The sequence below is a fragment of the Onychomys torridus genome, chromosome 1, assembly GCF_903995425.1.
Source record: "Onychomys torridus chromosome 1, mOncTor1.1, whole genome shotgun sequence".
In the NCBI taxonomy this organism is placed as follows: domain Eukaryota; kingdom Metazoa; phylum Chordata; class Mammalia; order Rodentia; family Cricetidae; genus Onychomys; species Onychomys torridus.
Genome location: NC_050443.1, coordinates 85278563 through 85294310, shown reverse-complemented (window position 1 = coordinate 85294310; position 15748 = coordinate 85278563). Strand labels below are relative to the sequence as shown.

At 38.8% G+C, this 15748-nt stretch overlaps 1 protein-coding gene across 1 annotated transcript; it reads right to left on the bottom strand.

The window, feature by feature from the left end:
- Positions 1-7362: 7362 nt before the first annotated feature.
- LOC118573568 (olfactory receptor 10A2) lies at positions 7363-8325 on the bottom strand. Its single transcript, XM_036173852.1, has one exon. It carries the CDS (start codon positions 8320-8322, stop codon positions 7363-7365), a length of 960 nt encoding a protein of 319 aa, XP_036029745.1. The 5' UTR covers positions 8323-8325.
- Positions 8326-15748: the final 7423 nt, after the last annotated feature.

The following is a 15748-nucleotide window of genomic DNA, read 5'->3' as shown; positions in this document are numbered from 1 at the left end:
AACACAAGAACGAGATACATTATGAGTGCTTAGCAAAATTTCCACATAACAAATTATTTCAGTCCACATAGTTTTTTATTGTTAAGGACTCTGTTATAGATGCAGATCAGAGTTCTGAGGTAGGATAACTTTTGAACAGCTGTAAAATTAGACACTGACATAACTTCTGAGTTATGTTTCTCTGATATGTAAGACTATCATTCTACTAAATGCCCCATCTACTTGACAGGGTGATGGTGAAGGGCCAAGTAAGAACCTGTATGCAAACAAACAGCTTGAACATTTTAAAGCACATCACGCATGTCAGTATTGTTTCACTGGACAATAATTTCTCAGGATCTAGTCTTTATCAAGTTCTATAAAATGCCAGGTGTTTTGCATGAGACTCTGATCTGTCTTCCTTCTCTTAGAAATTTGTCAAAGAAGAGATATTTCTGGTGGTGATGCATCCTCTTTACAAATGGTTTCAAGTCTATGCCACAATCCCTTGCCCTTTACTCACCTCCTATGAGTGATATCTGTCAATGTAAATTCTGGAAAAACTTTCCTCTGTGGTAGTCACTATGGATCAGTCTCCGGCTATTTGAGAATGAGTGACTCCAGGAGAGTCCTAAATTATGGCTTTGACTGTGCTGGTCGTTCCAGATAAGCACCAGGTTATTCTGAGGGAGTCATTCCAGAGACACAATGGACTAGGCTTATCTCCATCCCATTTGCTGGTGGGCTCTGGGTTGTGCCATTGTCAAGGTCTCCAAGATGCTTTGTTTCAGGGCTGTGACAATTGCCCCGGGTAAATCTTGTGCAGTGGCTGGGTCAGTACTTGTAAACAGGCTCTGAGCTGTGCAGTGCTCTTCACTCCAGAGATACTCTGCGCTGGGCCTATGTCTGCCACTCTAGAGGATTCCAGCCTGGGTCTCAAGACTATTTCATTCCCTGCTGTTTATCATAGACAAATGATTTTCCTCAGTGCTTATATGAGTTTTGGGCAACTCAATTACAAAACTTCATGGAGAACCCATGATCCTATAATTGAATGTAGGTTTTTATTTCAGCTCCAATTTTTCATATAGTTGTGAAGCAACAAGAGAAAGGAACAAAACTCAGTGGTCTATCTATACTTCAAGGATTATAGGCTAGTGAAATTAGAAGAGAGTGCCAGTATTATTTACATTTCCTCACTTTTGATACTTTTCTGGGTGGTTTTCACTTGGATTGAGGAGAAGTCTTCAGGCTTGGGGACTAGAATCCATTACCCATTACTCACTGTCTAACCCAGGTGTAGAATATTAATGAAAGGTATAAGCAGATAGAGATGTTACTAACCTTCCAGCAAGATGAAGAAGTGAAACTATGACTAAGAATCTCAAATTCTAACCCTTCTGGAGCAATAATTGACATTGAATAAGGAGAAAATCCATTTTCCACCCCTAACTAAGAAGTTATAAGCAATTCATACCTACTGGGAAAGGGAAAATGCAAATTTTCTCAATGAAATCTCACTGTGTATAACTACCACACTCTAGGGCAGGCTCCATGCCCCAGAGTAGTTGGCCAACACAAATTATTCTCCATGTTTTGTGCATTTTTTGTTTTGTTTAGGTATTTTTTGTCGTATTGATTTTCTTTTTCTTAGTTTTTTTGTCTGTTTTGATTTGTTTTTGAGACAGGGAACATGTAATGAATAGACAGATGTAGAGAATCTGGGAGGAGTTTGGTAAGGGGAAGGAATATGATCAGAGTATAGTTCATGATGAAATTTTATAATACTTTTTTAAAAAAAATTAAAGTGAAATTAGTGCTTTGGGAAAAAAGTCCTTGAGTAATAAGAGCTTTGTACAAAATGCTTACATGGATGTTGAACTTTTCTCAACATGCTTTTGAAGGATGTGTTTGATTGTGAGTTTCTCACCGGAAGCATTAATCATATGTGATTTGGTCATTACTGTTTGCTTGGTGCCTGCAATGAACAATGATGTGGAAATAGTTACAGCTACCCAACTTCTCTCTGTCATTGCAGCTTCCACCCTTTTCCTCAACATGAATCTCACTCTAGCATTTGAAAGAGGACCAATCAAACATGGGTCCTCATAACCAAAGAAGACATGTAGAAGGTCCACTTTGAATGTCATTCATCAGTAAATGTTTGTCAGATGCTTATCACATAACAGGCACTAGGTATTTATTGGTAAATGGTCACTACTTAATGGGATAGAACGTTTATTAGGGAAAGCAAACAAAGGAATCTCATAAAATATGAAACTATAACTGTAATGAATGTGTAACTAGGAGAAAATGATACAGCAACAAAAACAGCACTAGCATTGTTCTTTTCTCTAGACATAACCTATGAGTAGGAAGAAATAATGGGAAAGTTTAATAGATCATTGTGAGTCGGCTGAAGATGTACTTGTGCATGGGCAAGAAAGATGGCTTTAACAAATCAGAAGTGTGTGTATTATCTTGGTCACATCCACTGCAAAGGACTCCGTATCTAAGCGGAAGATGAGGAAAGAGCACTGTCACTGCCCTATGTAAGGGTTTGTGTGGTTCTGAATGGAAATAAATGCATCATATAAAGGAAAACACTTAGTTTTTCTTATGTGTTAGGTCGAATTTTTGCTGTTGAGAAATACATATTGTTGGAAGGTGAGTTTGAATATTTATACTTAGTTTAAGGTCATCATGGAAGTTTCCACAGAAAACTCACATTATGGGTAGGTGTTGAACTTGGAGAAGTTACCTCACACAGCTGTTCTGGATTTAGACTCAGTGATCATTATTTATTTTTTAAAGGGCTTTTCTTTTGTGTTCTGATTAAAGGTGTGTGTGTGTGTGTGTGTGTGTGTGTGTGTGTGTGTGTGTGTGTGTGTGTTCTCTTCTCTTTTCTGAACTCATAGATGAGGGAGAATCCTGAAGGGATTATTACAAACAACACAACAGGTACACATGCCTTTCAGTCCTCTTGGACCACTCTTTCTCTATTCTGGTGAATTTCATATGTGCATATAATGAAATATGATCACATCCACCCCAATTTCACTCCCCCAGCTCTCCCCATGTGAGAGTTGTAACTTTTCTAACTTAATTTTTGATAACCCATTAAGTACAATCAGTGCTGTCTATATGTGCATGGGAGTAGGTCATCCACCAGAGCATGAGAAACCTACCAGTGGGAGCATCTTCCCAAGAAAATGATTGTCTCTTCTCCTAGCAGGTATCAGCTGCCATACATCCCCATTAAGGGGCAGATCCTAGAGTGGGACTTCCTGCCCATGCTGGAATGTTGCCTGTCTTGACCTTGTACAGGTCTTGTCCTGGTAATAACATCTGCTATGAGGTTATTAGTGCAATAGCATGTCATGTTCAGAAGACAACATTTTACAGCATTCCACCCCATCTTCTAGCTCGTACATTCTCTATCTGTGCCAATTTGATAGACCCTGAACCCTCCCTTGGCTTCAAGAAGCTTTAATTTTAAAAATTAAAAGGTAATAAACATATTTCTAATATGAAAATAAGCCATACCCCTAAATTTGGTCAAGCTTTACTTTCAGATTGTCTGGTCCTTGGATCCTAAGGAAACTCTCTGAGACTGAAGTGCCTGGAACCTTGCTGTTTCTCTCTTCTTTTCCTCACAGATGGGAAGTGAATATAAAAAACAAAACAAAAGGCTCCCATGACATGATCCAACAAAAACAAAAGGTTTGCTTATGCTTTGTTGTTCCTTGAAGAATGAGGCTGATGTCAGGATTTCACATGAAATTGCAGCTTTGCTTCACTTTGTCTCCTCTCTTCTGTACTGGACCTATGTAGTTATTCCATTAGTAATCAAGTCCTCTTGACTTTATGACTCTAGAACCAATTCTGAGACAACATGGTGTGTGGTGATCATCTCTGCATCTCTCAGCAAGCAGAATTCTTTTTGGTTTGGGGGGCAATGTTTTTAAAAGGCAGAAGATGTAAGAAGGAAAACATGCCCAGCCTTTCAGGGCACCTGGGTTTGGCTGCAGGAATCAGTCTTTCTCCAGAATCATCCCTCATCTTTTGAGTAGCACAATTACCCACATGCTCTCCATCACTTCCCATAAATTCTTCTTCAAAAACTATTTTGAATTAATTCATTCTCATACCACTTCAATTCAGAATCATTCTTAAAAACTGGACTATCTCATTCATTTGTCATTTTCATTTTGACACAAATCAGGGACATGGGAGGTGTCTTACTCACTGCCCAAATCTGAGGATCTGTGTTCAAATCCCTAGCACCCTTGTGAAAGTCCAGATATGGCTGCATGTTCCTGTAACCCTAGCACTGTGGATCAAAGTCAGGAGAATTCCAGGAGCTTGCTAGTCAGCCAGGCTACTCAAAATGGTGCTTCTGGTTCAATGAGAGATCCTGTCTCAAAGGTACAAGGGAGAGAGTGATAGAGGTAGACACTCAATGATCTTTTCTGCCTTCACGTGTATGCACAGATGAATGTTCCCTCCCCCAACATAACACACTTTATAAATTAAAGTTTTTTTCCTTGGGCAAGGTAAACACAAATAAAGAAATGATATAGTCAACCTTGAGTTAATTATCATTTAACTCTTGCAATATGAATCTTCATGGATTTTTTTGTTTTTTGTTTTTTTGCGAGACTGGGTGTCTCTGTGTAGCTTTGAGCCTTTCTTGGAACACACTTGGTAGACCAGGCTGGCCTTGAACTCATAGAGATCCACCTGGCTCTGCCTCAAGAGTGCTGGGATTAAAGGCGTGTGTCACCACTGCCCGGCTGGATATTCTTTTTACAAACCTTTAAATAGTGCCTATACCTAAGTCTCCATTTGTAGCTAGGGACAACCCTTGATTGGTTTTATTTTGGTTTCTGGCATAAGGCATTGTCTTCCATGATCATCTGTAGGATGTTTCTTTAGTTTAGACTACCATATCTATCTGCCTCAGCACCGAATGTTCTAATGAAAGAATCATTGGAATTTTCATTCTAGTTGTTGTTGTGCATGTTAAACACCTATAGTGACAACCTCCAGCCTCACCCCTCTGTCTGTCTGGGCAGTTTGTGTTTTGTATCCAAGTACCAACTCTTACTTGTGGCAATACTCTGGATTTGAAGTTCTATGTCTTTCATCTGACTCTAACTCTATCCATACCCTCCTAGTGTTTTTAGTGTAGTCCTGTAGAACATAAGGCTTTGGATATACCTAATAGAAACACCTGTGAAGTTTTAGTTTTCAAACAGTTCCAAGTACTTCAAGAGAAGACAATTTTGTAAAAAAAAAAAAACAAAAAAAACCCAAAAAACAAAAAAAACAAACCCACAAATATTTATAAAATTGAAATTATTAATAAACTTGAAATATAAGTACACAACAGTAATACACTCTGCATGAGACATCAGAGTGGTTTTTAAACGAGTGGATGAATTTGTCCAAACTAGTGGTGGCAATTTTTCAAGATAAAAATAGGATACCAAGATATTACCTATGTTAATTATCTGAATTGTGTATTCAAAAGTTCAAATGAAATGTGTGCATTTTCTCTCACATACTCATCTATATTCCTCATTTCTCAAGATTTATTTCATTTAAACTAAAAATTCATTGAATTTATTCTACATACAAAATAATCAATGTTCATTTGTTTCATAACAAATATTATTGATGAAGACTCAAGAAAACAAGCATATTCAAAAATTGCTGGTAGATGTTTAAATGGTTTGATTTTCCATATTTTTTTTGTATGTGGAGCTGAGGATCGAACCCAGGGCCTTGTGCTTGCTAGGCAAGTGCTCTACCACTGAGCTAAATCCCCAACCCCGATTTTCCATTTTGTAATGTTATATTTGTATTTATCTTTTGCCTCAGAAATTCAATTTCTAGATTTACATCTGTCAGATATACCATTAGAAATGTCAAGGCATATACAAAAGGCTGATCTGGATAGCATGATTTATAGCAGTAAGTGACTAAATAAAGAAAGACACAAGTATAAAATAAAGTACCATGAGGTCATAAAAGGAATCCCAGAATTAAAGAAGATCTATTGGAATCAGCTAGGACCTCATTAACGCTTTGGTGAAAGTAGCACCTTTATTGACACAATACCACTTCAACAAAGTGTAAGGACCTGTATGTGAGACAAGGTGCATGAATAATCTCAGGACATTCTTCCTGGGAAGAATTCAGTGGGAAAGAAATAGCCACCGAGGTTATTCATGCAAGTTCACAAGGATTATAGAGCTACTGTTCCTTGCTAGCTTAGAACTAACATTGCCTCAAAGGAATGCCTCCCTGTTTCTGCATATGATCCCATGTTATAATTACTAGCCATTTTATAGTGTTCAAAGTGTATGTTACACAGGAATAAAAGAATCTTGAAGTCCTTGGCACTGAATTGTTGAAATGCCAACAGAATCAGTAAATAAAGGAATATAAAGACTTTGCAGATGCTGCTGTCTCCTATAGCCACCTGCTATCAGCTTTGACCAACTCCAGTGCTCTTTGATATTATGGTTGATATTGAACCTCTGGGCTACATCTCCTTTGAGATGTTTGCAGACAAATTTCCAGCAGAAAAATGTCATACTTTGGGCACTGTAGAGGAAGGACCTGGTATTTCAGCTTCACAGAATTGTTCTGAGATTCCTGTGTCAGAGTGGTGACTTCACATGCCATAATGACACTATCAGCAAGTCCATCCACAGAGAGAAATTTGAGGATGAGAACTTCATCCTGAGGCATACAGGTCCTGGTATTTTGTCCATGTCCAATGCAGGACCAAACACAAACAGTTCCAAGTTTCATCTGCCTTGCCAAGATGAAATGATTGGATGGCAAGCATGTGTACATTGAGAAGGTGAGAAGCATGCTCATTTTGGAATCATGGAGCGACTGGAGTACAGGAGTAGCAATACTAGGAAGAAGGTCATCATGGGCAGCCCTAATACTTCTGAATGCATCATAGCCACCAGTAAATTCCTTTTCAACTCAGGAGTGCCCCACCTCATCTATTCACAATAGCCACAGTTCACCTCACTGCAGTTCTCTGGGCTCGTTTTGTAAATATTCAAAGTCTAAGTGGATTTCAGAGTTAAGTTTATGATTAGAAGTAGAAACTAAATAAGAAAAATAAAGATACATTTTTGTGAGGTATAATTGGCAGGTAAAGGAAATTTGTATTGATGGCAATAATAGGTCTAAACCGCATTTGTGTTTTTTTTTCTCTTTTTTCTCATTTTCTATTGAGATTTCTAAAAGCCTATTAGCAACTGGAATTCATCACAATAGAGATCAACAAGAGACAGACATGAATCACAAATATGTACTCTCCATTCAACAAATATTAACCTTACCTTTTAAAGTCTAAAGGATTAAGTTTCTGAGGGCCAGGGCCTTGTGGAAGGTCCGACTGAGAGCATTCTTCACCTCATTATTTCTCAGGCTATAGATGATGGGGTTCAACAGAGGAGTCACAACAGTGTAAGACAATGATAATAATTTCTTACTTTCAGGGGAATTATTTGATTTAGGCCTAAAGTAAGTGAGGCTTAACGACACATAGAAAAGAGAGACAACAAGGAGATGTGAGGAGCAGGTGGAGAAGGCTTTGTGCTTCCCTTTGGCTGATGGAATCTTGAGGATAGAAGCAGCAATTCGAGTGTAGGAACACAGGATCAGCAAGCAGGGTATCATGACAACCAGAATGGTGCCAACAATGGCATAGACCTCAAACCGTGCTGTGTCTGCACAGACCAGCCTCAGCACAGGCGGGCTGTCACAGAAGAAGTGGTTAACCTTGTTGGTGGCACAGAATGGAAAACTGAAGAGCCATGTGGTCTGCACAGTGGCTACAGGGAATCCTGGACACCAGGAGGCAGCAGCCAGTTTGGCACGTGTTCCTTGGTTCATGATGACTGGGTAGTGCAAGGGACTGCAGATGGCTACATAGCGGTCATATGCCATGGTGGCCAGGAGGAAGCATTCAGCCACTCCAAAGAAGAAGAAGAAATACATCTGAATGGCACAGCCAAGGAAGGAGATGCTTGTGTCCTGGGCAATCAAGGTCCCCAACATTTTGGGCACAATGACCAGGTTGAAGCCAATCTCTATGAAGGACAAGTTCCTGAGGAAGAAGTACATTGGGCTTTGCAGCATGGGATCAGCCAAGGTTACCAGAATGATGAGGCTGTTTCCCAGCAGAGTGACCAGGTAGATGGCTAGAAATGCCAGGAAGAGCAAGGTCTGTATTTCAGTAGGCAGGGAAGAGAAGCTCATGAGGACAAACTCAGTTACTCTTGACCAGTTTCCTGCATCCATGGGCATGGACATAAATCTCCAGTGTGCTCCTAGAGATAGATTCTTGATTTCATAAATAAGATTCTAGATTTTTTTCCCTCCAGATTACTGATTAGTTTCAGGCAAAGAGTCAAAATCAGGATATGTTGGAAGAGGACAAATTCCTAATGAGTAAGCTGAGACATGCCTGAGTGAGTCTCTGAAGTGGATTTTTCCCAGTTTGCACATTCACACCTGGGAAGGACAAGCATAGGCAGATCCCTGAGTCTGTAGAAGGGGCATTAAAGGATACATTTTTGGAGATGTGATGGCTCTGCATACACACAGACTTTTGAGAAATATGTCTATTATTCATAATTTTGAAACATCTCACCCCCACACAATATAGGAGTTTAGTAAAACTCCAGAAATAGAATTGTAATAGTAGATAGGCAAACTAATGACTTTTCTACTTTTCATGAATCTTGACTTTGAGAGGTGAGGGGCATAGTAGCTATAAGAACAGTTTATGTGTCCTATCTCCCTGAAATCTCTGTTTCTTGTGTGATAATACTGACATCAGATAATTGGTGGAAAATCAAAAGAAGAACAGTTTTTTTTTTCCCCCTGAGATAGAGCCTCACTGTGTAGCTCAGGTTGACCTTAAACCCATAATCCTCCTGCTTCTGTATCCACCTCCCTAGTGTTGGAAATAAAGGTATGCATTATCTGTAATGCAGCAGATTTTTTAAAATAAAAACAATATCTATTGAATTGCAAACCACATCTGATTTCTACTAAATTATGTTACAGAATTCTATTTTTAATAATTGTGACAAAGATAGAGGAAAAGATAATGAAGAGAACCCATTAACATCAGCATATTCAGAAGGTTCCCTAGACCTAGCTGGATCTTAGCTGTATTATTTGGTTCTAAATTTGTTGGTTACCAACAAGTTCTTCCTTTATTGCAGTCTAGGATATTGAATTCTAAAGAAAAAATGATGAGACAAACTTGGAAAATGAAATTTGCTAAAATGGACATGGTGAGGAAATCACAAAATAAAAACATTATGAATAATGAAAGCCACAAATTTAGATTCTGGGTATATTTGGTCAGACCTGTAATCCTAGCGTTTGGGAGGCTGATGGCAAGTCAATCTGGAACTCCCATGAATCTCAGGTTAGCCTGGGCTAGAAAGTAAGGCTTGTCTCAAAAATAAAATAAAACCAACAAGCCAATTAAAAAGCCCACCAAACTATCACTTGTACAGTAAAAAGCAAAAATAATGTTGTCAGCTGTGTATTTTACACTCCTAGATTTTTCCATGCTAATGAATTTGGACTTTATTTTGTAGATGAAGAAACCATCTGAGTATTGGGGAAGTGAAATTACATTTTCGTATAAGTCATGTAGAAAGGTCACTGACAATTGTGAGACTAGGTGGTATAGTGTGAATGAAGGAGAGGAATGAAAGCTGTGTGCCCACAGTCAAGAAGACTAGGCTGTATGCTTACCTTTCTCATGAGTGTTGATTACCAACTGATTCCGAAGCAAGAGAAAAACTCAACGAAGAAAGCTTAATGTTATTGATGGGTAATGTGAATATCAAGGCCACCTTTATACTTCCAAAGCATCTACAAGAGAACACAGAAAGTTTATCACATAATAATTATTGTCAAACTGATCAAAGATTTTCTTGAAGCATGTAATGTCTTGAATTTCCAGTAAAGCCTTATAAAATAGTAAAAGGATCAATAATGCAGTAGAAACTCTCAAGTAGAAATCTTCTTACTGTCACTGAAAGGCAAAGCCATCTCTTATAAAAATTATGAATTAAAAAAAGTCACATAGTGACTCTTCTATAATAAACTGATCTGTATTTTATTTTACTTAATTTTGGGGGGGATAAGGAAAATTCTGTTATGTGGTTTGATTAGAAAAACAATAAAACAATGTGAAATAAGTAAGAAAACCCTTAAAAATCACAGATTAGGAGTAAACAGAAAGAAAATTGCTTACCATCATCCATTTTTAAAGGAAATTTTACCATCTGGGTGTGGTAAAGTGTACTGTGGTAAAGTGGTGTGTACTGTAGTTTTTAAAGCTATTATATTTGGGAGAAGCGATATACTGGACTTCTCTGTCCCACTTCCTGCAACTGCATGCAAAACTAAACTTACTTCAAGAGGTAAAATAAGAAATATCAAATGGAAGGCTGTATCTTTAAAGTAAAGATTATGTTTTTATCAAATGGAAAGAAGTAGCATTGTAAAGGGATCCTTTGTGATGAGGGGGGCGATTAGATGTTTGGAAATATCTTCATCATATCAGTTTGTTGTTTTAATTTATTATATCTTCCACAAAATTACCATGTTTATTCACATAAAATCATGAGCAGAATTTTATACCAAACTAAAATTCTGTCAGATCCAGAATATCAACAAGTTTTGAACGCATTTCAAAAGAGGTATTGTTTAATGGAACTCATTGCTTTGAATGGTAACTAAAAATTAGTAAAAAGACCATGGTAATAATGAAGGCATGATAAATGGTGATGTCTTGCAATGATTAGTGAGAGAAGTTTTGTTTAAGAAGATTGGAAATTTCTATAAAATCTCTGCATATTTGTCGATCAGAATCATAGACTCAGTGACAATAGTTAAGTAGTATAACCAATAGTAAAGTCATTTCATTTGTCTCCCTTCCTATGAATTTACCAATACTCATTCTCTTAATACTTAAAACTATTAAATGAGATACACTGGCTGGCCCTGCTGAAACATGCTTGAGCAGGCTGAAGAAACTGCCAAAGGATGCTTCTTCTCCTACACTGAACTTACAGGACCAGAAGAAGTTGAAGCAGATGACAAAAAAAACCCCTGGCTTTAACTGTCCTCAGCTGTGTCTCTTTTGTCCTCGATGTTAGACGCAGGGATTAGGACCTTAGTTTCCCCCAGGTGTAACTAGACTTCCTTTTATTCTCCACGGGACCTGATCTTTCTTGGATCTATTACCCTTTGAGGATGTGATGATGTTACAATACCAAAAGGATAAACTCAGAGAAAGAAAGCCAAACTCTAATGAAAAGAGGTATCATCACCATGTAAGAGCCTGCAGCTGAATGTCCTAAATGTAACTCTAGCTCTGGAACTCTTGCTTATGATGCTTAGCAGTTTTGTTAAACTCTCTGCGCTTCAGTTTCCATTTTGCTTAAAAATAATTTTTCATTGGATAGAAGTGATGCTGAGGATATAAAATGGCATATATTCATTAAAATAGGTAATAGTTTATAAATCTAATAAATATTCATAATCACACACTACCACAGATCAGGCACTCTTCTTCCCATTCAATTATACAAGTAATACAATTATGGTTCCTGTGCTTAGATGACTTATATTTTATTCATTTTCTTTGAGATGGGCTCTCAGAATATCCAGGATGGCCTTGAAGTCACTATTTAGCTGAGAATGACTTTGAACTTCTGATCCTTTTGTCATGACTTACCAAATACTGAGATCATGGTTGTAGACCAGGATGCTTAATGTGTACAGTTCTGGAGGTTGAACCAGGGCTTCATCCATGCTATGTAAGCACACCAGTAAATGAGCTATATACCCAAGTCTAAAGCTTAGTCTATATTTGGTGGGATCTCCAGGTAGACTAACAGTAAATAAGACTAAGTGGCTTCTAGAAGTCCAGTAGTCAAGAAATAGAAAACTGTAAGGGGAAAAGGTCCCAAATACATAGATCTTAACCTTAGATTTATCATTTTTAGTTATCTTGCTCTATGCTGCTCATTCAATAGAAAAATTATAAGGAGGAGACATAATCCTTGACCCCTAACTGTTCAGGTGACTTGAGGTTATTAAATTTTGAAGGAGCTAGTCAACACGTCAAGACAGAAATAGAATGGAATTAATTTTTTTAAGCAAACTTAATTCACTTTATTTTTCTTGTATAAAAATCCTGAATTGTAACTATAGTTGGAGTGTAGGTCCTATACTCACAGACCCTGGTGTACGTTTTACAAGATGGTGGGCAAATTCATGACAGGAAACCTTGGCAACCACATTTTCAAAGGTCAGGGGTCAGATAGCTATAGGTCTTGAAGATGGCATGAGAGTCTTTATGAAGTTGTCCAGTGTGGCAATACAGTCCCTGGCTGGAGTAAGGAGTAATCAGCACAGGCCATTAGCAGCATCTGTGTTGCCAGAGCCGTTAGGTCTTGGACAAGGTTTATCTGCACAGAGCCACAGTGGACAGTCACTTTGTATAGGTCATTGTGCTATTTGTTTACATCCTCTACTCACTCTTCCCTCTGCACAGGGACACTGAGAGCTTGGTCAAGGTGATGGTTCTTCACATGGAGGTGATGACCTCCTTGAAACACATAGCATTCAGTGTGACCCTTGTCACCCCCATAATAACAAAGGCATTGAACCTGGTCTTTTGGCCAGCATGAGTCTACTTCTACACTGATGTAATCTTCAAAATCTCACCCTGGAGGGAGACCCACAAGAAAAAGACAATAATTTCAGATGGGCACTGAGGGCAGGAACTTGAGCTTCATGTTGTCTACATGGGCAAGCTTGATGATTGAGATCCATTTCTTATCTTTGGCCTTGCCTCCAACATTCCCTGCCTGGCCAGCAATGGATAGACCATGGCCCAGAAGACCTTTGTAGAAGCCAGTATCCCTCCTGGATTCTTTGAAGCCTATACTACACTTGTGTCATCTGCTATCTGGTGTTTACCTGGTAAGGCAAAATTAAATTCTTTAATTTGAGGCTTTTTTTTTTGAGACAGTGTTTCCCTGTGTAGCTTTGTACCTTTCCTGGAACTCACATGGTAGCCCAGGCTGGCCTCGAACTCACAGAGATCCACCTGCCTCTGTCTCCCAAGTGCTGTGGGATTAAAGGCATGCGCCACCACCACCCGGCTAACTTGAGGCTTTTAAGGTCATTTTACTACAGAAAGCAAAAATCTTAATTGTGTTTTAAATTTCAATATCATAAAAATGCACCATTAAATTTCAAAACAATATAGAACCTATATATCCACCAAGAGGAGCATTAATAAATTATGAATTAATAACTGTAAATATATATTAATATGTTTAAAAAATTAAGACAAAGACCTAGTTCTTAGTCACTATTCTATTGTTGTGAAGAGACACCATGATCAAACCAACTTGCAATTTTTTAAAATTATTATTAATTTATTTTTAATGTGAGTGCTGGAATTGAATTCAGGCTTTCATACTTGCTTGATCTATCTCCTCAGCTCCTGTGATATCTGTTTTTTAAATTATTATTATGTGTTTTAATTTTACACATCAGCCATGGGTTCCTCTGTCCTCCCCCCTCCTGCACCCACTCCCACCTTTCCCCCAGCCCCTCCCCTCCATTCCCATGTCCTCCAGGACCAAGACTCCCCTGGGGATTCATTTAAACCTGGTGGATTCAGTACAGGCAGGTCCAGTCCCCTCCTTCCAGGCTGAGCATGTGTCCCTGTGTAAGCCCAAGGTTCCAAACAGCCAGTTCATGCACTAAGGACAGGTCCTGGTCCCACAGACTGGGTGCCTCCCAAACAGATCAAGCTATTCAATTGTCTCACTTATCCAGAGGGCCTGATCTAGCTGGGGGTTCCACAGCCATTGGTTCATAATTCATGTGCTTCTATTCAATTGGCTATTTGTCTCTGTGCTTTTTGCAATCTTGGGTTCAACAATTCACACTCTTACAGTCCCTCCTCTTTCTCACCAGTTGGGCACCTGGAGCTCCACCTGGGGCCTGGCTGAGGATCTCTGCATCCACTTCCATCAGCTATTGGATGAGAGTTCAAGCATGACTGTTAGGGTCTTTAGTTATCTGATCACCAGACTAGGTCAGATCAGGCTTTCTCTTGACCATTGCCAGCAGCCTACAGAGGATATATCATTGTGGATTTCTGGGGACCTCTCCAGCACTCTGCCTATTCCTGTTCTCATGTGGTCTTCATTTATTATGGTCTGTTATAGGTTTGCAGGCAAATGGATGGATCTAGAAAAAATCATCCTGAGTGAAGTAACCCAGACTCAGAAGGACAAACATGGTATGTACTGACTCATAGGAGGATACTAGATGTAAACAAAGATGACTAGACTCCTACACAACTCCAGGGACGCTACCTAGAAAATGGGACCCAAGGAAAGACCCAGGGATCACCCAATGACAGAGAAATGGATGAGATCTGCATGAACAATCTGGACGACAGTGGGAGTAATGCAGGGCAAGATTTGAGGGAAAGAAAGCTTAGGGGAGCAGGAGATCCCAGCTGGATCAAGAACAGAAAAGGAGAACGAGGAATAACAGACCATGAAAAAAAAAAACATTTAATTTGGACCTTGCCTACTACATCCTGATCCCTAGGCATCAGGTATATATAGAGAAAGCCTAGTGTGGGCATCTGAAACCTCAAAGCCGACCTCTAGTACACACTTTCGACAACAAGACCACACCTACTCTAACAAGGCCACACTTCCTAATTCTTCTAATCCTTTTATCCAGTTCCATTGTCTGGTGACTAAGCCTTCAAATATTTGAGCATATGAGAGTGGGTCATTCTTATTCAAACCACTACAACCTAATATTCAGATTTATCTAATATCTTCCATGAAAGCAATTAATGCTCTTTGAAGTAATAGCTATTTTCATGATTGAGCTTAGAACATCTGATGTTCCAGAAAGCAAATGCTAAGGAAAATATTAAAAAAATACTAAAATGAAATATTACATATTTTATGTTAAAGTAGGGGTGGAAAAGTCTAAGCAGAGATGGAGGTAAGGATATGGAGGAGAAGAGAGGGTAGAAAATAGAATTAACTAAAATTAAGGATAAATGAAATGCCATAAGGAACACCACTACTTTGTGTTCTTGTGAAAAATAAAATTAAAAAAAAGATTGTCAAAGGAGGTACTATATATGGGTGGACAATATTGCTCCCAGAATCCATAGGATATTAAACAAAAATACTAGGGCCAGGAGTGGGGTATCTTCCTATGAATTGTTGGTGAGGGAGGCCCTAGAGGCACCCCAAACAATACGAACTTCTGATAATGTCCTTGGTTGCCCACCATAGTTAGACAGTATTTAGTTAGAGTTTCTGTTGCTGTGAAGAGACATCATGACCATGGCAACTCTTATAAGGAAAACATATAATTGAGATGACTTGCTTACAGTTTCAGAGGTTCAGTCCATTATCATCATGGCAGGACATGGTGGCATGCAGGAAAACATGGTGTTGGCTACATTTTGATCAGATGGCAACTGTTAAGTGGCCTCAGTGTCACACTGAGTGAAACCTGAGCAAAAGAGACCCCAAAGCCTGCCCCCACAGTGACACACTTCCTCCAATAAGACCACACCTACTCTCCAAGGCCACACCTCCTAATAGTGACACTCCCTTTTGGGGCCATTTTCTTTCAA